The sequence below is a fragment of the Atractosteus spatula genome, chromosome 26 (assembly GCF_055471065.1).
Source record: "Atractosteus spatula isolate fAtrSpa1 chromosome 26, fAtrSpa1.hap1, whole genome shotgun sequence".
In the NCBI taxonomy this organism is placed as follows: domain Eukaryota; kingdom Metazoa; phylum Chordata; class Actinopteri; order Semionotiformes; family Lepisosteidae; genus Atractosteus; species Atractosteus spatula.
The window spans coordinates 2,214,761-2,240,326 of record NC_142731.1 but is presented as its reverse complement, the minus strand read 5'-3'; the positions used below and the strand labels follow the sequence as shown (position 1 = coordinate 2,240,326).

At 42.3% G+C, this 25,566-nt stretch overlaps 2 protein-coding genes across 2 annotated transcripts in view; both read left to right on the top strand.

The window, feature by feature from the left end:
* Positions 1 to 250: 250 nt before the first annotated feature.
* LOC148814586 (uncharacterized) lies at positions 251 to 15,950 on the top strand. The gene is made up of 10 exons (XM_088906172.1): positions 251 to 301; positions 783 to 1,633; positions 2,034 to 2,110; positions 3,380 to 3,523; positions 3,987 to 4,061; positions 4,659 to 4,776; positions 5,579 to 5,721; positions 7,064 to 7,212; positions 10,171 to 10,296; positions 12,172 to 15,950. The coding sequence occupies exons 1-10, from the start codon at positions 251 to 253 to the stop codon at positions 12,451 to 12,453; spliced, it is 2,016 nt and encodes a 671-aa protein (XP_088762298.1). The 3' UTR covers positions 12,454 to 15,950.
* The window catches only part of LOC148814585 (myosin light chain kinase, smooth muscle-like), a 25,186-nt gene continuing 13,255 nt past the window's right edge, over positions 13,636 to 25,566 (top strand). Inside the window, exons 1-5 of the mRNA XM_088905946.1 lie at positions 13,636 to 13,649; positions 18,689 to 18,826; positions 21,789 to 21,996; positions 22,535 to 22,574; positions 25,107 to 25,242. Of these exons, the coding sequence (XP_088762072.1) occupies positions 18,710 to 18,826; positions 21,789 to 21,996; positions 22,535 to 22,574; positions 25,107 to 25,242 (501 nt within the window). The 5' untranslated portion in view covers positions 13,636 to 13,649; positions 18,689 to 18,709. The remainder of the gene's footprint in view (positions 13,650 to 18,688; positions 18,827 to 21,788; positions 21,997 to 22,534; positions 22,575 to 25,106; positions 25,243 to 25,566) is intronic.

Sequence of the window (25,566 nt, the reverse complement as noted above, 5' to 3'; positions counted from 1 at the left end):
ATCCTCAGTGTTCAGTGTGCTTCAGTGCTTTTTGTTCTGGAGAGTGAACTTGCAGCCACCTTCCCCTTTGCCTGACCTGCCTCTCCCAGCTCTGACTGAAGAGTTAAGGCGCATGGTGCAGAAAGCAATGCAGAAGCCATTCATGAAAGAGGAGCCTCTGGCCCTCGAGACGCTAGACAGCCAGACAGAAAGTCCCAGTGAGCCCAGAGAGCGAGTGAGGCTGGATAGACAGTCAGAGCAGAAACTGGACATGGACAAAGGGAACAAGGAGGACAGCGAGGAGCAGACCAGTGGGAAAAAGGTAAACATTTACAGAGGGCTCGAGTGCAGTGGTGACCAGCCATCCGGGCAGTGCTGCAATCGTTCTCTCTCCTCTTTGGCCATCAGTGCCATTTATAAGAGCATCATCCTCCGTCTCCACTGGGGTGAATTATAACTGTGACCCAGTGCCTCAAATCCATAAGCTACAGAAAACAACTTTGCTGCCCCCCCCACCACACACACAAAATCTATTTAATTTTTAAGCAAGTGGAAGGCACACATGTTTTAAGTTTTCTTTTCCACTCCTAGAATTCGTCTCTTGTTAGATACAAACTTTTGCACCTTAAACCCTTAGTTCCTTAAATCCATGTGTGTTCGTTTAGACCAGAAGTGAATTTCTGCTTTTCTTTCAACCCTGTTAGGAGCTATACATACAGTATGTTGTAGTTAGACAATTGAAACAAAAGACACCATTCTCAAACAGATCTTACTGGTCCACCTTATCATTTAAATCCTTACAGGACAGCTGGGTGACAACCCTGAAGTTGGGCACCTGGTCTTTCAAAATGGCCTTGGGCTTTGACAGAAAAGTCCACAAAATTAAAGGAGAACAACAGAGCAGCTGTCCAGAAGCCACAACTAGTGCTGAACCCGGCTCTCTCATTGTAAGTTACGCTGAAGAAGATGAGAGTCAGGAGAGGGGTGAGTCAGTCTGCACAGCAGAGGCTACACACGCAGCAGAAACCACTCAAGACAGTCCTCTGGAGCATCCAGGCAGCAAGCAACAGGGTGACAGAGATGATAAGAAGCCTGCTGTTCAGCTGATCACGAAGAAGACTGTGTCTGCAAAGGGGAAGAGAGATGAGAAAAAGGAAGTAGATACTGCTGGTAAAGCCCCCAAGGCCATGGGAAGCAAGGCAATAAGGAAGAGCACAGATAAAACCAGTCCCAACAAGCCAGTGCAGCCATGCACAGAAAAACCCACTGCACCCGTGAGAACAGTGATAGTAGAGACAGAAGCACCCAGACCCCAGGACAGAGCCAAGCCCTGTCCTGAAGACATCTCAGAGAGCAAGAAGGCACCCAAACCCCAGCAGAGTGCAAAGCCCAGGCTTGAAGAGGACTCGGAGAGCATGGCACACGAGCCCCAGGAGAGAGCCAAATCAATGCCTGAAGAGATCCTGGAAAGAACAACAGCTGCTAAACCCCGGCAGTGTGTCATGCCCAAACCTGAAGAGGTCTCGCAGAAAAAGAAGGCTGCCAAACCTGGCCAGGAGCAGCGCCCGGAGCCCCAAGTTCTTGGAGAAGCTCCTACCATCCAGACGTCATCGGCAACAAATCCAGAGGATAAAGAGGAAGAAATGCATGCAAAGTGAGTAAGAGAGATTCATAGAGGGCAATGCTGTAATGATCTGAGCAGTAATATTGCATGTAGGATCTCTTTTATGTATTGCATGCTGCATGGTGTGTTTTTGGGGCCGAGTCTCAGTTGATGATGGCTTCAGTTATCTGGTTCTTTGCCTTGACTGTGTCAGATAAAGCACTTTCTGAAATGCCTTTCAAGATCCGATCAGAGTGGGAAGAGAGGTGAGGAAAGATGTACGTGTCACACACTAGTGAAGATCACAGGTGAAGCACCATACAGGAAGCTTGCACTACTGTCATTCCCCGTCCTACTACAGCAGTGTCGTTTCATTCTGCTAAAGTCTGGTGTTTCAATTAGAACAGGCTAGCCTGTGGTGAGGGTAGTCTAATCAGTATGATGTCCTTAGGGAGATGTCCCGTTTTGTCACAGAAGACTGGGCAGCTGTAGGGAAGGAAGAGTCGCTCACTGAGCCACAAATCCAAGGTGAGTTAAGGCAGCCCGGCCCTGTGCCTGCAGGCATATGATCACGGACTACTTATTTACTTTATTTCTCGTAATTACGACTTTATATCTCACAATTGCAACTTAAAAATCTCAGAATTACAACTTTATATCTCGCAATTGCGACTTTATATCTCAGAATTGCGACTTTATATCTCAGAATTGCGACTTTACTGTATATCTCAGAATTGCAACTTAAAACCTCAGAAGTACAAATTAAAATCTCAGAATTGCGACTTTATATTTCACAATTGTGACTTTTTATCTCACATTTGCGACTTCGAAATAGCCCCAGTTTCATTGTCTGTCCTTTTGTTATTGTAACGGATTCGGGTTCTAGGGCTTGTGCCCTCGGTGCTCCCACCCTAGTTCATGCCTAACTGCATGGGCTCGAACCCAGGTCTTTGGGTATAATAAATATTAAGTCGTAATTCTGAGTTTTTAAGTCACAATTGTGAGATATGTCGCAATTGCGAGATATAAACTCGGAATTCTGAGATATACAGTCGCAATTGCGAGATACCATAGCGCGTTTTGGTTTTACTCTCTGGCGGAAACGGGCTTCCATAGCTTAAATCAGTCAACAGTCCATAGGGTATCATGGTTTTTAGATGATACAATTTTTTTTAAAGCTTGTACTCAGTGAAACATCAATAGTTGGGACGTGTAGCTCTTTTGCATCTTGATTTCCATGTGTGGCTTATAAAAGCCTCAGTATTCAGCAGGCCATTGGAATGTCACAGTCTGATCTGATACGGGCCCCCCTGGTGTAATTGTTTTCACAGTACTCTGCAGGTGTTAGTTCAGAGCATCAGTAATACATCTATATACAAATCAATATTGATGTGAACGGCTGTAGTGCTGAGCTCTGATGGTGGCACACTGCTTATGCATTTGTTTGTGGACCCGGCTCTATACAGTTTGAATCTTACTTTTACTTTGCTTTTAACTCAAATTAATTTTTCATTTGTATTAGGTTAATGTGGAAATCTTTCATTGTGAATACTGATAACCTATCGTTACTGATTGCATTTGCTGACTGTATGGGAATATTAGAATATTATTAAATTATTAGAAGGAGACCATTTTTATAGACGTTCATTTTGTTAGCTTTTTCCATGGATGTTAGGCTCCTATGACTAGTTGTGATTGTCAGTGAAGAGCTCTTGCTGGTGTGCATGTCAATTTACCATCCATAATGCTTATCTATGGTCAGCAACAGCTGTTCCTCTCCTCTGGGTGTGTCCACAGCCTTCCAGGAGGTGTTTGAGCTGTTCACAAAGAACGAGGACGGCTACATCGACGGATCTGGTCTGAGGTCCACTCTGAGTGCTGTGGGCATTAACATCAGCAATGATGTGATGGACTTGGCATTGAAGAGGGCAGATTATGATGGTAAGATCTCAGTCTTAGTGGATTTAACCATAAATGTTAACCTGAAAACCTGATAGCAGAAATTCAGTAAAACAGGACTTGATCGATACAGATGTTACAGGAATGGTAAATCAATAAAACTGTTGGAGCTGACCTGGACTCCCTTCCTGTACTTGCATATCAAAGCCTTCATTGCCCAGTGCAATGAAAGAAAGGATTCTTACACTGGTGCAAACTACTTTTGCACCATGCACAGCTCTTTGTAATCACAAGAAAATGCACACATGCTTGAAAATGCCTTAAACTGTTCCTTAATGCCTTAAACCTTTAAACTATAAAACAGGCAATTAGATGACGTTGTTTGCAAAATGTAGAAGGTGGCCTTCCGGGACTTTTTGTTCCAAAGTCCATATAGGTTCCCATTTAAATCGGCTGCTGTGAAAGGGAACAGTGCGTATAACAGCAATGCTTTCATTGAGTGCAGGGGATGGAGAGGTGGGCTTCCAAGACTTTCTGACAGCCATGACGAATGACAGGAGGTTTTCCAAGTGTATGAAAGGTAAATGTCAGCACACCCAGACTAGAGCACTGCTGGTCCTGGGGACCCACATTCTTCATGGTTTTCATTGCAAATGGTCCATCGGTCCATTTTCAACCACTTCTTCCAATTCAGGGTCGCAGGGGAGCCAGATCCTGTCCCAGCAAGCAATGGGCACAAGGCAGGGGTTACACCTTGGACAGGACACCAATCCATCGCAGTGCAGACAGACACACAAACACAGACACTCCCACCAGGGCCAATTTACTCAGAGGCCAGAAGTGAGAGAAGCTTAAGTTACTTCTGGAATGCAATAGTTAAAATCATCCTCCTACGTGGTTAGGAAGTGCAAACAACTAAATAAACCCACAGCACAGAACATGGATGAGACAGTTTCTTTTCCTTGAAGTTCATTCTCCAAGCTCTTTCTGTGGGTGTTAGACTCCAGCGTAGACATTTTTAATTTGGGGGGAACTGTAGACTTGAACAATCTACGAGTGATTAAATCGATACAAGTATGGAGGGAGTAAGTACTATCAGCGACAATTTCAATTTAAGCAGCTGTCCTGAGCAGGACTGATGGTGCTGTTGTCTTGTGTTGTCTGTATGCTTGTCCAGCGGAGGCTCATGCCAGCAGCCATGCTGAGGATGTGGCTGACACCGTGTTCTTCAGAACGCTCACCAAGATGCTGGGAGTAGGTACCCTTCCCTACAAGCACACAGGAGAGATCGTGAGGTGAGACTATTGGTTGTATCTCTTACATTTTTTTTGTTTCTGACATTATTACACAGTGTTTCAATCTTTAGCATATGCAAATCTGGCATTATGGCCTTTATAGCAAAAGCATCCAATTCAGTACAGTTCAGTTTATTGTCCTATGAACAAGTGTAATTAAATGTTTATTTGCATTTATGCTCCAATACAAGGACATTAAGAAAACACCAAAAACATAACATAACATAAGAGTAGGAGGTGTGCTCCTACTCTGTCCTGTTCCTAGTTTCCCTGTGTTTTGCTTGTCCTTCCAGTGTGTCTTTGTGTGGGGCTATATATTTCCGGGTCACCCTTTTCTCCTTGCTCAGCATTGAGGGTTTGGATGTCTTGAGACCCGCCTACCACCAGGTTGTCTCCTCCCCGGCCTGAGGGCATAGGTTTCTACCTGACTTCATCTGACCTGCTGAGCCCGGGCTAACTCCCGTTTTGCAACTACGCATAGGGTCTTTTTTGCCCTCCTGGCCATTCTACGGCTTTCCCTTTCTGACATTTACTGACTAATCTATTATTGGACATTCAGTCAATCGCACGTGACACTGCAGCATGAATATTTACCAAGAAGTTACCTGTAAAGTGGTTAATTTGGTATAAAATATATCAACAAAAAGAACTTTCTGAAAAAAATCTGATAAGCTATAAAACTGTACAGTATTTTGCTGGCATTATTGTCATGCTACTCACTAGTCACTTCACAATTCTGTAGTCCTGGAATTGCTGTGCTAGTTGCTAGCATGGACTTGCAAGGCTGCTTTCTGTCCTGCAGGTACTATCACAAGAAGTACTCAAGGAGACTCAGGCGCAAGGTGACTAAGCATGACGGCAACCATCTTATTGGGTACTATACCAAAGGAGCCTGCCTGCTGGGATTGTCCGGAAAGCAGCTCCTGAAATATTTAGTGCCACTGGGTGAGTTAAAGCACCTTCACATGTCTGCAGTGTACCAGCGTGTCTCCAGTGTTCCGGTATTGTTTTTCTTTTTCCAGTAAATATTTGTAGAATAAATATAGTCCTGCATTTTCCATGTCCTCTTGGACGACTATAATTGTCTGCTACATCAAATTCAGGGTCTGTCCTGGCAAGCAAAGGGCACAGGACACCAGTCCATCGCAGGGCACACACACAGACACCAACACTCACACCAAGGACAGTCTTCCCAAAAGCCCATTAACCTACCAGAATGTCTTTGGACTGTGGGAGGAAACCGTAGCATACAGAGGAAAATCACACAAACACTGAGAGCACAAATTCCACGCATGTAGCACCCCAAGTCCGGAATGAAACCCAAGCACTGTGAGGCAGCAATGCTAACTGCTGTGCCACTGTGGTGCTTAATCCCCATTCATTTTACAAGAAATAATAACCGTTAAAAATGGGACCTTAACCCTGTTATTATCATTCCTAATTATTAATCATAATAATTTCCCAGGTGCATAATAACAGGGATTCTAAACCACCTGGTAATAAATGCAGAGCTTTAATACCACTTCATACTGCAGCTTGAATGTGAATGTATAGAGCAGCTGTTCATACTGAATAAACGCTGAATGAAGAAAGTCCCGCCTCAGCATTGCAGCATGTTGTATAGCAGGCTCTTTATTACCAGCCTCAAAGCTGTTACAGAAAGCAGCAGCAACTTCATGTGTCGAGGAAATGAAAATATGGATGTTACTCCCTTGTGATTAAAACTACTGTCTTTCATTTACTCAGTATGAATGGCATTTAACAGTACTAAGTGAGGGCTTTGGCCCACAAAGACAACCTCACTCTTTCATTTTCTTTTTATTCCTCCTACTTATGGAATGTATTTGGAATTAATATGGACTGGAATTTTTTCCACAAATGCTGCTGCCCAGACGTCTCCACTGTTGGTTTTGGAGGGCTTGTGTTTGTAGCTTTTCATTCCAGCTCAGATATTGATGTTCTAAATCAAGTCATTAGCGGCTTAATTCTGCCAATTTAATAACTTCTTCCAACTCTTTAGGCACCAGTGCTGTAAAGAATCAGCTGATCAGCTGATGCCATGATCCAGGCTTGAACCAGCAATATCTGCATCCTGTTTGAGCCACTCAAGAGACTTCAAGCCATTGTTTTTCAGTATTGCAAATGCTCTCTATAGAAAGTTTCTGTTTGTGTTTTCTTTGTGTAGATATCTTTTCTGTGCTTGTAGAATTAGGTAGCTGCGTTGCTGTGGTTTAATGGAATTGACAGGCCTGTGACTCTAAAGCCTGTCCTCTACTCTCTCTGCCAGACAAGACAGACAGCCCCTATTCCAAGATGCCCAGTCTCAACAAGGAGTCATGTGTTCCAAAGCCAAGGCTCTCTGGATTCTCCAAACGCAAACCCTTCAAGTTTCCGGCTCAAAGCAGGCAGCTGACAACCCAACAATGCAAACTCATGGTGAGGACCAGCCCTTGATTACTGGAAAACAGGTACACAGGGATTTTCAAGGCTCATTTTGGTACAGAGCAAAGTTTTGGGCCCCGTTTTCAGATGAGTGTGTGAAGGTGTGAAGTGCATTGCAGGCTTCCATAAAACCTTGACTGACATATAAATCTATAGGCAAGTATGAGTAACTCCTGGTAATAATAATTACCTGCACTTGTATAACACTCTTTATCCAAGGGTTTCATAATATTTCACACATAGGAGACAACCTACTTCATCCAATGAACAATACAATGAGGTGCAGCACCCATGTCAGTGATGGGGTGATGTAGGACAGCTGTTCTACATCAGCAGCACCATTGCACAACAGATAAAGTGTGAAAGTGAGAAATCACGTCACCTAGATTTAACAGATCTGAAGTGGATTTAAACCAGGACACTAAGGTTAAGACCTGTACTCTTCTGATCACTGCCATGGAATCCTTAATAACCAAGCAGTCAGGACTTTGGTTCAACTTCTCATCAATAGAACGGCACCTTCTGGAGCACAGTGTGCCCTGTCACAGCTGATTCGATTTGCCAAAAACTCCGCCACCTACTGCTCTACAAAGTTATTAATAAATAAATCCACCACAATGGTAGAGTTCCCCCCTTTTCATTACAACCCAGATCTTAACTGTGCAATCGACATAGTTATTTGGATAAGATCAGTGACATGTTTTTTAAGCTTTAAGCAGTAGGTAATGAGAAAGCACACCTCTAGGATCCCTGACATATAAATATATACACATATTTCACTCCTGCACAGTTTCTACATTTCCAGTATCAGATTTTTGCAGATCATTTCAGAAAGGTAGAAAAAGCCTTGAAAATCCTCCTCTTTAATATACTGGGAAAATCAGATCATGGCTCGATTTATTAACAAAATAACTGAGATGTACCAGTAATAGTACACATTGATCCAGTTAGTAATGTCTGCACCAAGCAGGAGGTAAATGAAATAACTAGAACGGGGTTACCAGGTGGTACCTGAGGGTGAGGATGAGGACAGGGCTGTGCAAAAAGGGAAATTAAATTCTGCAAGATCACCCCTTGACCAGGTTTTACACTGTAGGTCTCTTTAATCTATTACCTGTTGAAGACCCGAGAAAGACGGTGACAGTGACATTAATGTTTTGTTGCAATTCAGAGTCCTCAACAATAATCATACTGAACATCGCATTGTATAAATTAGCTATGAATAATTTAATTCTTAATATATTAAAGTACACCCATTTATGCATTTACCCCATAGGTGAAAATAACTATAAAGTATTTGATAATCAATGATAAAGGACCTGAGATTACATTTCTGCATACAGTAATCTGCTACTGTGTGACTTATGAGGCCATTTTTACCCATTATTGTTCATGGTGCAATGGGAGTGTTTCCACATAGACCTCCAAGTGGATCTGTGGAACCACAATGAGCAATGCATCAGTGATGTCAGTAGAAATACTGCTACACATGGAAAGCATGACTCATGAGGGTACAGTAAGAAGAGTGAGTTTTTAATTTAGTAGTGTGGTATTATTCAGAGGTCATATTATAATGTAATGGTCTGAAAATTCTGAGAGGTCTCTTTTCCAAAAAAAAAACAAACCCTCAAGCTATACTGAAAGCGAATCTCCTTTCACCTGTTCTTTAAAGACTGTCCCGAGTGTCTCAACCACAGAGCCTTGGCTCTGAGTGCAGGTTGAGCTTTGTGATCCAGACATGACAAGTTCAAGACAGGATTATTTCACTGGCACTGATCCCCCAGGTAGCAGTGAACACTTGGCTCAGCTCCACCAGTGGGATGGGGTGGCTTGGGACAACTCAGATCAAAACACTGACCCCTGAGACTTTCCAGGCATGTGCAGACTCAGGGTGATATTACCAAAGGGACAGGTCTCTTTCATGGCTATAGAACGTGAAGCCTGTAACAGACAAGTGTGTCAATGGGCCGGCAGGGCACTGGTGCCTATCTGCTCTGCTGCAGCCCCGAATGAGACTGTTACTGTGAGCCAAGATGTAACATCTCGCTTGACAATTCCAAATAAAGTCTCAAATTTATTCTGAGCTGCTCTGTAGCAGACAGCGTATCATAGGCTTTTAGTAAAATGTTGTCTTCAATTATAAATATGATGAACCAAAGTCCCTTTAGCCGTTTCCTAATGAATGTACAGCAGTAAGTGCTGTGCACAGTATGAATGACAGAGGGCAGCATTGCTTAGACTGACACACACCCCTGGTGTAGAATCGGGCTGGGGAATTAATCACCCCTGTGTTTTCTATGATTGGTTTTCTATGATTCTACTGTATGAAGTATGATTGATTGAAGATACTTGGATAGTGACAGACACATTTATATTACCCTACCAGTTACACTACCCTATCAAATAGACTCTGAGTAAGCAACTGGATGCAGGTATTTATAGTATATTCTAGGTATCAATTCAGATTTGGCAAATCAAGCTTATATGGTATATTCTGCCTGAAAGGCTGCTGGCTCTGCCACTGAAATTTAGGTATCTCAGACCTTTGCAATCATTAACATATTTAATTTAAAATTTTAAAGTTGACATGCTTCTCTACCGAAATATTAGAGAATAATATGTTTCACTGGAGTGACCCTTCCTCTCCAAAGCATGTGGTCTGTCCCATGACCCAGCAGACCAGGCTTTTTTCTCAGTGTCCTGTGGGAAAGCTATTGGTGATCTGGTTAATACTTGAGTTCAGACAGCCTGAATAACTACCAGACTGTTTCCTGCACTTCATGCACAGATGTGTCAAATGCTGTTGATTGTGCTATTCATTGCAAATATAATTGACACTGGATTGACCTGCTATTAGGAGTATTCCCTAATATGACAGAGCAATTGATAGACTATTACTGGAAATATAGTGTCTCAGGACTTTGTAATATCCTAGCACTACCTTTTCTCCAGGTCACAGGTAAGCACCCTGGGGTGGAGACCAAGCAGATGATCACCCCAGTGAAGATCAAAGTCAAACTCTCAGCTGAAGAAAGAGCCAACATGGACTTCAGCATGATTTATGACGTACGACAAAAGGTACAACACAGAGGTTCAGCCCAGACAGGATGTTCAAGTATGGGGACGTCATTAGTAAGTCATGACTGGGATTCTGTTAGTGGAAGCTCAAAATCAGTCATGCATTACCAAGGTTGGCCCTGACACAAGGGATCGGGGTGTCCTTGGTATGACCCCTGTGACCTCTGAAGTAATGCACATAAACTGCAGTTTTATGTGCTGTTACAGAGAGAGCTGCATCCCTCCTACACTCAACTGTAGGCGCTTTGGAGCTCATGTGAAAAATGGAGGGTGACCTGGCAGAGCATTTTTGTCAGAAGGAGCACAGTCACATCTTGGCCCTGCTAGTAAGATGCTCACGGCAATGAACTGATTGACCACTACCCATCCATCCATTTTCTAACCACCCCTTCCCATTCTGTGTCACAAGGGAGTCTGGGCATATCCTGGCAAACAATGGGAGCACAGCAGGATGCACCCAGGATGGGACGCCAGTCCATTGCAGGGCACACACAGACAGACACACACTCTCACCAGGGCCAATTTACCCAGAGGCCAATTAACCAATATGTCTTTGGACTCTGGGAGGAAACTTCCACACAGGTTCGCCCTAGGTTTGGAATTGAACCCAGGGCCCCAGTGCTGCGAGGCAGCAATGCTGACCACTGTGCCGCACAGATTGACCACTAGCTTTTATTTAACCAAATTTTTGTTTTCAGTTTTTGTAAACAAAACATAAACACATTGTAACAAATACATAGGGTAGAAAAAAATGGGTTCAGATGAAAGACAAAAAGAGAGGGATGAGGCTGTACAGTACTTGTTGAAAAAAGTAATTGACTGAATACAGGCACTGTGCTGTATAGCAACGCTTGTCTCCATAAGAACAAATCCTGAAAATGAATGCAACCAGGTGCAGTTCATTTGTGTTTCAGTCTCCACCCAGCTTTGCAAGTATTTTTTTTTTGCAATAGTTTGACTCACTAGCAAAAAGACAGTGTCCCTGAAGACCAACTGTGAGCAGTTTTTTTTCTTAAACCAGCACAGTGGTGCATACACTTTATAGGCAAGTTGAAAATGTATTGACTGTGTGCTGGGGGTACGCTCAATTTTATATTGTCCCAGATCCCATCTCAATCATTGAACATTCTGTTGGCTATTTTAATTTGGAAAGTGCAAGCACAAATTAAAGTATTTCAAATGGAAAAAAAATCGACAACATAGGCACGTGATGTTCTGTTTTCAAAGGGAGGAGCAAAAACTCAGTTTTCAGTCTTCACGTGTACACATGGATGTTATAAAAGATAGCCAGCATTTCACTTTTAAATCTGAAGGTGCTGAGAAAGAAACATAGCCTTTTAAGTGTTCTACGTTCAGACACCCAAACATGAAAGCTAAAGAGTCCTGAATGAGAGGACTCAAACTACCTCACCACACAGAGGGTGCTAAATAGTTCCTGCAGGGGTCTTCTCAGTGAGGTATTTCTGGACCATAAACCTGCTGTTAAATAAAGCTGGGTGACCTCACTAAAAAAAGAACTAACATAACTTGTCTTCTGCAGGTGCTTGACATGCTTAGCTGTCAAGCCATCCAAATGTCTGATGGGCCAGAATGTTTAATGTTTGCAGACTTAAAACCCTTTTTTTCATGTCTTTAGAACCTTAACGCTGAGCCTCCGTAAACATCCCGCATGACTCCTGCAAATATCCTGCAGAATAAATTCAAAAATCTTGCAGGATTTGTCTAAATGTATTTTGCAGCTTTTTTTATTCAATTAAATACAGAATACTTTATTCATCCCTGGTTGGGGGGGGGAATTTAAGACAGGAATACCAATACTTTAGACAAGTGTTCTGTGTGTTGGTGTGGCTTATGATGGTCTGTCTGTGTGTGCAGACAAAAGAAGGCCTAGACTCTTACCTGAAGACCCTGGTCCAGAGCAAACATGGGGACACCTGGCAGTACTGGGGGAAGCTCGGGGTCCGATTCTCCCCAGAGAGCCTGGCCAACTTCCACGAGACCTTCTCCACTTACACCTGGAGCTGGACCGGGTACCGCAACCTGCTGCAGCCCCGAGATTTGCAGAGGGGCGGGGAGTTCTTCCCCTCCTACACCCAGCCTCTTGACACCCCACACTCCTCTCCTGCCCTCCCTGGGCTCCTGACAGATTCCCACTGACCTCTCTGAGCCCCTTTCACTTTAGTATCCCGTTTGGTCTCCTTTTAATAAAGACATTCCTCTCAGTTGAAAGTGATCCAGTTGTCACGTCAGTCATTTGTCTGCTGAACGGACCAGAGATTTCTGTAGCCGCTGTAGCAGTCAGGCCTCCATACACTTAACTTGAGCTCGAACCCTAGCAGCAGGTATACAGACCATGGAGCCATGGTTATGGGCATATTTGTGGAGGCTTTTCTGGTAGTCCTTTTGCCAGCTTTGGGTTAGTGCTTTCTTGTGGCGTTAGTGATGGTAGGTATGTATTTAAAATAACATTAGAGCTTCATTTCCACATGTACCCTGCCTTGTGCCTGTTGCTTCCTGGGATAGACTCTGTCTCCCCTTCCACCCTGAAATGGCTGAAGCGTTTAGAAAATGAATGTAGTGTAGAGGTTTGCATGTATTTTTGGCACTAAGGTTTATCTTTAGCACTTTAAAACATCAATCTTGAAAACATTTGCATCTGAGGCTGTGCTAAACTGTTATTAACAACAGTCCAGGACTCAGACTTACTGACTTACTGTGGGTTGTGATCTAACATACTGTAGGTCTTCGTAGTCGTATTAAGCAATCTTGTTGAAGAATCGTCACAAATCCAGTCTTTACAATTTCAGACTTTCTTTTGTTTTAATACAGAGTAAGCTTCATGTACATTAGCGACAAGGCAAAGGCTTTAACGGCCTGATAAGAGGTCTTCAGGTGACAAAAAGTAGAAAGATAAATAGTAAAAAAAACTTTTGAACTAGAAAAAGATAGGGAGTATGTAAACTGAGCTGAGCTGGCCTGTCATCTCGGGCACAGGCACAGATACAAATTCATTCAGATCCGTGAAGATGTCGGGAATATAAGAGTCCATTGTACAAAAATCCAAACAAGTTTGGAGAACACTATTCGGATTGTTTGGCTTTTGTCTGTCCAGGAATTGTTCAGATGCCCGCTCTGAAGAATGACTGCGGAGCCCGGCCTCTTTAATGACATTATTTTATTCACTTAGAACTGCAGCGGCTGTGCCTTTGTGTGGATACAGGTGTGGTTGAGACGACACTCTCCGCTCTCGCCGAAACTGTGAGTATGATGCGGGTTGTTTTGTACTTGCAGCTGGGAGAATAATATCGTTATCAACCACCTTCAGCAGTGAATTCTGCCCGTGTCTTCACAATGTGAGTACAGCCTCGTGGGAGATTCTGTGTGGACCTGCGTTGCGGTCCGGTTTGTGTCCATTCATGAGATCAATTTCACCTGCAGAACTGAGGTCAATTCAACATCTGAGGCAGGGGGCAATAGAATCTGACGCGTAGTGTGTGTTTTGTAAGAAGACGCAACAAGTTACAGATCCGATCATCATGTGCAGGTCGAATTTGCTTAAATGTTTCAGCTTCTCTGATCTTTTGGTGAGTAATTTGAAAAGATGCAGTCCGAGACCTTAGGAATCGGATCAAGAGACCATTTCTATTTGCCTTGAGTAAAGCCTTGAATTGCTTTTCTAAGATTTGTGAAGTGAAACAAAAAATGTGTTTTCTTCTTTCGGACGATGTAGTGAAAATCTAATCAACGGCTTGGATGAATTAACTTGACGTCATTTATAAATCAGTCATAATATTTAGACATCTCTACCTAAATTAACCTAACAGGCTTGTTGAGTTGCGTAAAGAATGTATTGCCTTGTATTGCCTTGTACCAATCTACAAAGTAGTGCTGTAAGTCATTTTTTAATGTTTTTGAAAAAGACTTTTCAGATTTAGTTGTGTTGTGACCTTTGTTTTTGGACTTTAGTGTTTAGTATCTTTAGTGCAATTTGTATGACTTTTTTTCACCACCACTGATTTAGAGCAAAGCTGTTTAGTGGCAGTACCATGAAGTGCACCATGTTTACATCATGTTAGTGACAAATTGCCAGTTAAAGTATGAAGAATAGTGACATTTTCTTAATTGACCTGTATATCGCAGTGCAGTTTGTGAATTGGCAGGCAGCTCCTTTAATGTTAATTTTATCCAAATGAAAGCCTTAATCTCCATGTAGGGATAGCAGACTGTAAAAGAAAGGAAATTCAGCCTTTGACAAAAGCAATGAAACTGGTAAATCCAGCCTGACTGTTACATCACTGTCACTCTATTCCTGTCCCCACCTTGGCTACAGAATAAGAGAAAGATGCTCCTTTCTTTACTTTACTTCTTTTTCAGGTCACTTGAAAATTCCACTTTAAAGGCAGTTTCACAAGGCGTCTGAAGCTGCTGGCAGGAAGAATGTTGTACACTGCTTTGCAGGCCCAGTGCCTCTGTATTTAATGTTGAATATTGAGTAACAAAAAGCAGGGACCTTTGACAAAAAATAAAGAATAACAAAAAAAAACAAACAGGTAGCAAACAAGAGACGAAGGAACCCATTCCACTCATCAGCTGCAGGTCAGCTGTTGATTACAAACACTCTTCTTTAGAGGTTTGTTCATAAGGTTATGTAATGAGGCTTGAAATCAAAAGGTAGTTTTTTTGCAAAAGGTCATTGATGTCTGTAACAATGCACCCAGCAGAACTGTTGAAGCACTATCCTTTGAATCATGGATTGATGTAGTGTGCATAGATGCTCAATATGCCAAAGGGATCAAATTTCAGTATTTGACTAGGTGAGAACACACTAACCAACTATAAGCTCACTAACCCCGCTGGGGCCTGGCCGGATGTCTTTGGATGTGGCGGGTCTAAATTCAAACCCGTTTTGTACGCCAGGAGTCAACAGGAGTGGGATTCGTCAAGGGAATCTTGGCTCGACTTTTGGACAAACAGCATCTGCTGAGGTTTGCTCTCCTCCTGCACTGAATCAAGTCGAGTGATGAGAGGCTTGTATGTTAGAGGAACTTGCGTACAGTAGCTGAATCTTTGTGTTTACGTCTGAGTCACGGACAATGATTTGATTGCCAGTTATTGACTCTGTCATATACTGTTGAAAAGTCGGAAGTTGTTCCTGCCATTTCTTGATTGATGCCAGGATGTTAGTTTCAATTACATAGCTGTGGTTCTTTTCAGTTTCAAATGCACCCTCCCTCAGCTTCGACTTGTGATCTTTGTTTTGTGTTTTACTGTAGAGGTCCGTTTTCATTGTGTTGGCCTTATTGATGATTTCGAAGACTTTGCTTTTTGTGCTTTTCTCTGTACACCACAGTAAATGTTTAACAAATATCGGTTTATTGAAGAAAAACAATTACTATAAATCCATCCATCCAGTCTCAATATTCAGTTACTACAAGATAGGAATCCGCTATAAAGATTTATTCCTAGGGTGTTCTGGAGCAGTGAGGCTGTATGAAGTGTGAATTTAAAGAGTTATACTCTTACAGACTATATGTTTCTTGTACTTTCAAATATGTTCATTTATACTTTAATCAAATTCAACACGGACATACCACATTTGTGACAATGCAATTTTATGATGACCACAGATCACAACAGAAAAGGAAAAAAGACAGAGAAAATATGATGAATAAAAGAAGGGGCATAATTTTAATACATTTTATTGGGTAAAAAGCAGGGTGTGTCTGTGCGCAGGTGCAGCACAGGTGATTGTCAGAAACTCTGGTTGGCCGGCCTGCAGAATCTGGGTGTTTGTGCTCTTTATGGAAAGTTCTTTTACAGAAAAGCGTGCAAAAACCTATTCAAGCTCACACAGGAGATGCAATAAAGGTTTTCTGCTTTGTCACAAATGTGTCACTCTTACTTGTTTGCCCGCTTTTTAAATTCTTTGAAACACATGTGAGCATTTGACAATTGGCTTTCTGTAAGTGAATGTGCACCGCACTCATTGGATGAGCTCCCATTAGCCATTTCGAGATGATTCTAGTCTAATTTGAGATTTTATTAAAAGAATTAGTTACAGTGCATCACATGATTACAAATTGAAGCTAGGAAGAGAAATGAAAACCACAAAATGATTTTGTAGCCCACCCAAGAACTGAAGCTGTAAATCCCTGTGTGAAATCATTGGTATTTTAAAGCCTGGGGCAATGTCTTTAATTAGTCCAATTAAGTGGATCAGTTTAACTATTCTCCATAGGCCTGGAGCCATAGCTGCTGATCTTCTTGGTCACATCTTTTCCTGACCAGGACCAGGAACCTAAGTTTCAGCCATACTCGTTGACTTGTTCTTAACAGTCTGAACCAGGGGTCCCAATGTGGGTCTTGTGTCTGTAGGCTTTCATACACCTCAGTTGTTCACAGCCTAAGTTATAAGCAGAGATTAATAAACTCATTATTATCTTAACACCTTCTCTCCCCTATTCAGATGTTGTAGCTCTACCCAAATCTAGGAGCAAGATTGCAGACCTTTGATTTAAATAGAAGCAGCAACAAAGTGTCCAGCAGAACATCACGGTACCCTATCAGTAGTGTGAGAAAGAACATGAAGAAACGGTGGACATAATTTAAATAAAGAGAATACATGTTTTGTGGAACAATTTGCAATCCAATCTTGCCCAAAGTCATTTTCCTACAAGCTGATCGCTGATAGTGGTGAGTTGGGGCTGGACTCACCACAGTTCAAGTCAGAGCTGACTTTGACACGCTGGTATCTAGTCAAATGTAATTGCCAAATAAAGGCATGTATTTAAATAAAGGTATAGGTTTCATAGAGCATACATGTTTCATTCAAATCATCCATAGTACTGCACAAAATAGGTGTTTATCATTTAATATATATGTTAAAAAGACACTAATGGTCGCTTCATTTGCCTTTCCTAAAAAAGAGAATCTTTTCAGTCTTTTTTGCTTTTCAGTAAGTTAGTTGCTTTCTCTTTAAACACTTCACTTGGAAAATGGATACTATGGTTAAAAAGCTACATCACATGAGCTGGTAGTAGCTGACGTACTTTGTAATTTTGTAATCAGCCTAAAGAGGTTGGATTGAGAACCAGGTCTGTCATTTTTTCAAATTCAGCTATGCTTTTGTGCAAGATTTTATTGATGATGACATAAAAGATCAACAAGAGGAAAAAGTCTTTGGGGTTTTTTGCATCAGTTTACATTCCTGAAAGATAAATAATATTGAAACCTTCTCAGGTAAGTTCTCAAAGGTGCCTAGTGCAATGATTTCAAACAGCTCACCGTGGCTCATAATTTTCAGCACTAACTGGTTTAGGAGTGAAGAAATGCTGTATTTTTAATTTTATATCTAATCTAAATTTTCTTCTAGTGGGTTTCACTTTATATACTTTGTATAAAGTAGTCATATTCTAATGATTTTCAACTACAACATTATTTTACTATCATAAAGACTTCAATACCCTATTAGAGATATTAATTTCTTTAAGATAGCAAATCTATAAATACTTTAACACCTTCTGGAGCAGGCAGACAAGGATTGGTACCCTGTATATATTAAACTATGTATTTCACAAGATCTGTTTGAAATAATTGCCGAGATGAACACATTGCCTGGTGAAAAATACATTTAACCAAAAACTACTGTGAAAAACCTTTCAGATAGACAGTAGAGTGTCAACATGTACAGTATGTCTACAAATGGATAGTTCTGGTTGCCTTTGTTTTGGTCTCTGCTGTCTCTGTTCTTCTGTCCTGAGTCCTTGTGTCCTTCAAAGTAGGGTTTACTTTATTCCCAATACAGCCAAACCCAGGCCTTACACTCAGTACTCTGGTTTTCAGCTGGAGTGCTCGGTTAGAGGGCTGCACTCGTAGGGCATCAGCCCAATAATGATAAAAACCATGGGCACAGGACAGCTCTTTAAATGCGTTATAAAGGAAATTATTTTTTAACATCTCGCCCCTTACAGATTAAAAATTGTGTTGCACAATGCAATAGATTTGATTTTATTTATTTGATTAATATTTCATTTATTTTCAATCTGTTGTTTTTAATGTTTAACAGTGGCTGATAGTTTTAAATTTGCTTCTCACTTGCTGTTAAGAGATTTGCACTGTCTCTCCCTGGTCAGATAAGCGGTACTGATGAGTTCAATCTCGCAATCAGACAGATGAGTGATTGGCTGCTGTCCCAACACTGATTGATTACAATTCTCCTGTTACTGATTGATGACCACGGTCCTTGCGTCAATTAACATGTTTGTTATGGTCTTGTACTACAGTTTACTGTGTATTTAACTAAGGTACAGTGTGCAGACTCGATAGGCTCACGTCGGGAGGCCCGAGTTATCCAGTGACAGAGCCTAATTGCATGCTCCCCATCTCTTCCCAGCAAAGTCCCAGGGCTTAGACGATGTCAGGGGTCAGGAGGGGTCAGAGACCAGCCTGCCGGTCTGAAGCTCCCTTCTTTCTGCTGCCACCCCAAAACTCGGCAGTCCACCAAGGAGACACAGCAACGTTCTATGTGAAGGTGAGCAGAGACCGTGCTGGACATTAAGAAATTGTTGTGCCTCTCTTCCCTCTCTGCCCAAGGCTAGGAAATGTGAGAAAACAGGCTCAGAAAGAGCTGTTTTAATTCAGATTGCAACATTAGAGTCATGGCCAAAAATATAACCAAACGTCTAAAAACAATGTATGCAGTATGCGTGTTTCTAGCTCGTTGTGGAATTACAGTTGCAGGAACTGCGTACGTGTATCAACACTCTGTATCTGGAAAAAAATGGTTATCAACAAGGTTATTAAAGGAAGATTTGTCGCTTGTTAAGTATTCTTATTGTTCCAAGACACAACTTCGAAATGAGTGATTTATACAGTACAAATTATACAGTGACCATTCTTCTGTCTGTCTCTTTCTACATTCTCAGTAATTACCGAGGTTGAAATAAGAAATTCTTACTTGTCAGAACCACAATAACTGATTTTTTATTTATCCTACTAAAAGATGCTCTTCATCCAGGAGTCACAGGTATCTATTGCTACAGCTGTCACGCATTCCGCACGCGCTCACAAACGCCGTGACATTCCCACGCTCACGCCGCAACATCTTCCCATCGCCTTTCACTCCCGTCACTACTTTAACCCTCCTCTTTCCCCTGCCCATCGCTCACTATTTGGGATTCTCCCTGGAGCGTCTTAGTGTGCATACCTTTCTTCCATAGCTGGTTCCATTCCTTACTTCCTGGCTCTCGCACGTTTCTGCCTTTGCGCTTTTGGATTGTTTGCCTCGCTGTGTTGTCTCCTCCCGGTATTGACTATCGCCTGCCCTTTGGATTTCGGATATTAGGACTTGTGCTTCTTTTTTGGTAGCCTTTTCTATGTGGATTTCCTATTGCTACTCGGGGAAATAAGCCTACTTGGACCCACAGGGTCCTTTTTTTTTAATTGCTGAGTGTTAGGAGGAATATATTGGTCCCACAGATCTGTTGCAGAGTCCAGATCTAATACTGGACCTGTTCCCATCCAGAGTTGGGTTCCATGTGAAGGGTCTGTTTCTGTGTCCCCTGGGATACTGGCAGTGATAGTATCCATCAAAGCAAGGCAGAGGCAGAGCTAGGGGAGCTGCAGAACAGGCTAGGCTTCACAAAAATAGAATGACTTGGTGTTAAATACTGGCACACAGCCACCCTCAAAGCCTGTGTTCCTAACTTGTTAGACTCGAACCCTGGTCCTGATGCGTGTAATCCAGTTAGTCTCATAGGTCATCTTATATTGGTTTCTTTTTATATTAGAGTCAGCTGAAAGTAATTGATCAATTAAACAAGTAATTTCCTTTAGTTACAAGAATTCTGGTCCTTGATGGTTGAAACATATTATGATTTATGTTCAATTGATCTAAATCATCATTTAGAACAATTGCCATCATCAATATCTGACCTTCCTTGATTTAGGAAGTCATCTGTTGAACTAATCACATCTAATTTGTTCTATGAGATGGGTGATTTAATGTTTATCACTAGGCTGTACTGCTCAGGAACAGAGGACCCCTCTTCTTACTTCTGACACTTACAGTGGCTACCAAAAGTATACAGAATCGGAGTCCAGCTCTGTTTGAAAGTAACTTTTGTATGAACTGGCAGTCAGTAAATTATTTGGTTACTCTCAATCGCATGTCATTGCTGTCCTTTTCTGTTGTGAGCATTTAAAAAGCTATAGCGTAAAGGGGAGGAGGTAGATCTGGCCCAGGGAGAATGGACCATGTGGCAGAAATAGAAGGAAGAACAGCAGCCAAGTGTGTCGGCGTGTCTGTAAACTGTATATCTCTTAGGCAGTCAAGTCAAAAGGATTATAGCAGAAACATGATTAAGGTTTTTAGTTGTTAGTATGTAGGAATGTGTGAGGGGGTGTTTGTCTACTTTCTGCACCTTTCTCTTAAGAATATTTAAAAAATACATTGGTCTAAACATTGTGGTTTGCGCATGGCACTGACTGGTCTGGGTCTGGGATTTGAGTCCTGCCAGTGAGGAGTGCACAGATCCCTCCTAACCCGTGACAGGAGTAGCTCTGGTCTCTCTTACCTTCCATGACTCCAACAGGATTTATAGTACTAAACCAAACACATTTGCAGTTGTTGGTTTTCCCAGCCTGTTGTTTCTGCTCCTCGGGGCTCAAATCACATTAATCAAAGTTCGAGTGGGCATACTTTTATAAAGCAGCCTGATTGTGCCTGTCTCGGCCTTGGCACATTGTTCTGCTCATCTGACAGCCTTGTGACTGTGAGAGCAGCAGCCTCGAATGAAAGTGTGCAGTTCCTTTGGTGTACACAAGGGGGCGCCCAGGTGTGGATTTACTCACTGTTGCTTGGGCATCCATCAAAAAGCAGTTGTAACTTCCAGTTTCCCTTGTTTCCTGTGCCCCGGTCGGTTTGTTTAAGGTTCTAATTATTTGCCTTCGATTTCTCTTTAAACTGTCAAATATGGACACATTTTCATATTGCTCTAAAAGGTTTGTGCTGTTGAAAATCTTCAAAGCCAAAAAAGAGGAAAAAGACAAAACTTGAAAGTTCCCACTGTGGTAAAGTGATATAAGAGAAAAATACAAATTATACATAAGATTATGGTTGTTGAGTCTTCACTAGTACAGCCTTTCTTTCTTTTCTTTGTAACCATTGTGAAAGCCTGGTTTACGATGCAGAGGATGTCTTTGATCATCAAAGGGGAATAGCACACAAACAGTCACGTTATGATTCCAGCATGAATGAGAAAGCACTGGCCAGTGTATTTTTTTTTTAAATCAGGAATGATACACTTTGACACAAGACCACAGAAGGTTTTTAAAATTAACCCCAGGAGCTCCCTTTAGTTCTGCCCTGGATGAGGAGAGGGTGTTTTCAGAACATGGGAAAGTCCAGGAGGACTGGTGAGTGATCTTGTCTAAGCTTTTTAAATGTCAAGTCAACATCGACCCTCTGTACCCCGTGTGTGTCTGGGACACAGGTGAAAGGAGACCCTGATCCCACGGTGCTCTGGTACCGAGATGGGGAGCCTGTATCTGAGGGAGGGTGCTTCCACTTCCAGCGGATGGGCGAAGGGGTCTATGTGTTCACGGTCACGGATGTCAACTCTGAGAGCGCCGGCCGATACCTCTGCCACATCACCAACTGCGCTGGCACCGAGCAGACCACCGTCCGGCTGGAGCTCAGAGGTGAGCTGGTACACAGGGGGAGGGCAGAGAGCAGGGATCTCCACCCCTGCCCCCGTCCTGCAGGCTTCGTAGGGAACCATTAGATCACCAGTTCCGGAGAAGTGGAATAATTCCAGTGTGAGCAATTAGGCAGACTGTGAATGAAGTAATTGAGAGATCATCCATCCATCCATCCATTTTCTAATAATTTCATCCAGTGCAGGGTTGTGGGGATCCGGAGCCTATCCCAGCAAGCAGTGGCCTCAAGGCAGGGTACATCCTGTACAGGACCTCAGTACATCACAGGGCAGACACACAAACACTCACACACTCACATCAGGGACAGTTTTCAATTTTCCAAGTAACCTACCAGGATGTCCTTGGATTGTGGGAGAACACCAGAGCATCCAGAGGAAACCCACATGAACGCAGCGAGAACATTCAAACTCCACACAGACAGGAGCCCAGGTCCAGAACTGAACCCAGGGTCCCTGCGCTGTGAGGCAGCAATGCTCAACTATTTCTCTCTTTTATTTAACTATTGTTTGTTTCTTTTTAGACCAGCTGAGGCTGCCAGGAGGGAGTCAGAGTAGCCTAAAGTAAGTAAAATCCTTATATGAAGCAGGAGGGGGAATCAGTGCTTAGCAAATGGATCTACACCTATTCATTTCCTCACCACCCCTCTGTCAGTCTGTATATTACATTTGTATTAAGTATATGTATTTTGAGTACTTTAACAAATTCATCTTAAATTAAACCAATTTTAAACAAAAGACTAATTCTCAGAAGTGTTTCCATGCTCATTATCTTCTAGAATTTCGATACTCTGACCAAGATCTTTCTTCTCAAGAAAAGTGCTAAACACTAAAGTACACTAACACTATAGCACAATTTTATATACTTTGAATATGTATTGCTTTTATAATTTATAAACAAGAATTACACTTGGAGTGTTACTGATTTACTGAAAGTTACTGAAAGTAATTTGATTATTTCTCCTGTTTGGTATCTGAATTGACTAATTTTCTTTCCAGATGAAAACTACAGATGCAATAGAATGATTTAGTAAATATCTTTAAGTGTAACATATATATGTGTGAGCATTTCAGTATAAAATCTAAAAAGTTTTTTATCTCTTGTCTGAATTGCTGCAGTGTTTTGGTCCTGTTTTTATCGTTAACAGCGGGTGTGAAAATGTTTTACTTTAGAGTACTGTAATATCCAGGAAAAAACAATTCTACAAAACATTTTTCTGGGCTTAGTTCGTTAATCGGTTTAGATTCCCAAGGCGTTAGTACCATATATGCCCTGGGAATCTGTCGTGTCTGTGAAACATCCTCTAAGGATTCCTGGAAATTGTGCTCAGATTGTTTCACTTGTTTTTGAGTGCATATTGAATAACCGTTTCCCAAATAAGCATATAAAATAAAGCCAACTACACCCATTTCATTTAACCTTAGTGGGAACATTCATGAGTAATCACAAATGTTTGTGTTTGTTGGTGTTTTGAACACAATCAGGAAAAATGCGCACGGTAAAATAATGGCAGTGTTTACATTAGGCCTAATCTACATTACCTCTGCAGAAGGAGGAAATCTTGGGGAAAAAAATATTACAGGGCGTCGAATCCTGCATCCACAGAGCCGTGTGACTATGCGTTTTCATTCCACTACAGATTAACTCATTCCTGTCTAAAATGGACCAGTTTCACAGCTGGTCCCAGCTCTTCCATTACCAGTGCTTAAAGCACCTCGATAACCAGCAGACGCAACATCCCTGCAGGGCATGGAGTGGACACCCCTGCAATAACAGGAAATCAGTCATTGGCGTCTATCTTATTACATCCCATACTGACAGAGACCTTGTGAGTCACCAAGTTTGACTCGCAGATCTTTCTTGTTTGCCTGTTCATAATGTATTGATGAGAAGGCCCCATCCAGAAATTTATTGAAGATTCCCACATTTTGATATATACCACTAAAATCCTTTTTTGTGATTTTCTTTTTGGTAGATGTGTCCCAGGTCGTGATGGCATGTATATATTTGTACATCATCTTTGTTGCCTCTAAAGTATTTGCAAACAGCAGTCTCTGAATAACCCCCACTAGCACTGTCACGACTGTTTCCTAAACAATACACAACATGATAGACCAACACCATCATTGCAGAATCCTTTGCAACTGTTGGTGCAAATTACGTTAAAGCCATGAGATTATTTAGTACAGTTCATAACGAGATTTACATTCAGCTAAGAGCAGATCTCCAGGTAAGAGGAAGTCAGGTGAAAATGTATAATGTTTTGTGTAATGTTTATGAGGTATGAGGGTGTTTTTTTTTACAATCATTCAAGTAAAACATTTCTTTAATTGAGCACTTTATTTAATTGATCAATAACTTAGAAATATTTCCTATCTTTCCTGAATAGGAGGTTAGGATCCTCTGCTCTAAAATCTGCAGCAGCCAATTTCATCCAAGTCACAGCACCAAAGTAGTTTCACAGCCAGAGCCTGAAATCAAGCTGCTTTCTCAGACCCACCACTGAATGGATCATCAGACCTGTCCATTGCCACAGGAAGTTGAAATACTCTTCAGAATCAACATGGAGCAGTAGTTTAGAGGCACCACTGGCATAGGCTCCTATTAAGTGTATCAGCAGATTGATTTGTTCATACTTTTATGTTTCCATCCCATTTTGCATTGGTCTGCAAATAGAGCTCATTGTGTGCCCCAAGTGCACAACTGCTAGAAAATAACCATAGATACCTTACCCTCACATCCACCCATCGACTTCCTAATACACCCTGGACACAGACCACGGCCAGTTACTTCAGAAGTCAATTAACTTACTAGCATGTCTTTGGACTGTGGAAGGAAACCGGAGCCTCCAGAGAACACCCACATAAATCCGGGGAGAACATAGAACCCCCCACACACCCGGCACCCCAGGAATTGAGCCAGGGCCCCAGCACTGCAAGGCTGCCCCATGCTTCCCCTCCCTTACTGTAACACGTGCTGCGATATTCCGAGGTGATGCGATGCTGGAATGGCAGGAAGTTCCACACGGGAGCACACATCCTGTCTGGGAATTGCTGTCTGTGTAAGTGATTACCGTCCTCTCCGTGTGTCCACAGGCGGGTCCGCAGCTGGGGGGAGAGCCACCCGCGCTTTGTCACCAAGCCCTGCAGCCAGACTGTGAGGGCGGGCGAGACCGTCAGCTTCCGGACCAGGGTCACCGGGCGGCCCGCGCCCCTGGTCACCTGGCTCAAGGTGTCTGCCTGTCGGTGCCGTCCGCGAAAGACATTGTGCAGAAGGACAACAAGTAAAATCAGAATGAGCTCAACACATGAATAAACGTTAAGAAAAGAACATTGCTTTCCTATTGAAAACAGCAGCACACCTGTGTATGTACTATATACAATATAGGATTCCGTTCACACTCTAAAATCAAAATATTCATCTTGCCACTTACAACCAGGCAGCTGCAAGGGCAAACAGGAGAAAACAGTGTGGGTGGGAAAGACCACCATGGAGTGTGGGCTGTGAGGAGGCAAGATTACAAAATGAACCAGGCCAAGGTTAGCAAGTTAGCCT

What these genes read in the sequence shown, in the direction of transcription:
- LOC148814586 (XM_088906172.1), top strand. Translation starts at nt 251, where the DNA reads ATGGACAAAGGGAACAAGGAGGACAGCGAGGAGCAGACCAGTGGGAAA. An exon ending in CACACAGGAGAGATCGTGAG is followed by an intron (nt 4,777 to 5,578) that starts GTGAGACTATTG and finishes TCTGTCCTGCAG; the next exon opens with GTACTATCACAAGAAGTACT. An exon ending in CCCAACAATGCAAACTCATG is followed by an intron (nt 7,213 to 10,170) that starts GTGAGGACCAGC and finishes CCTTTTCTCCAG; the next exon opens with GTCACAGGTAAGCACCCTGG.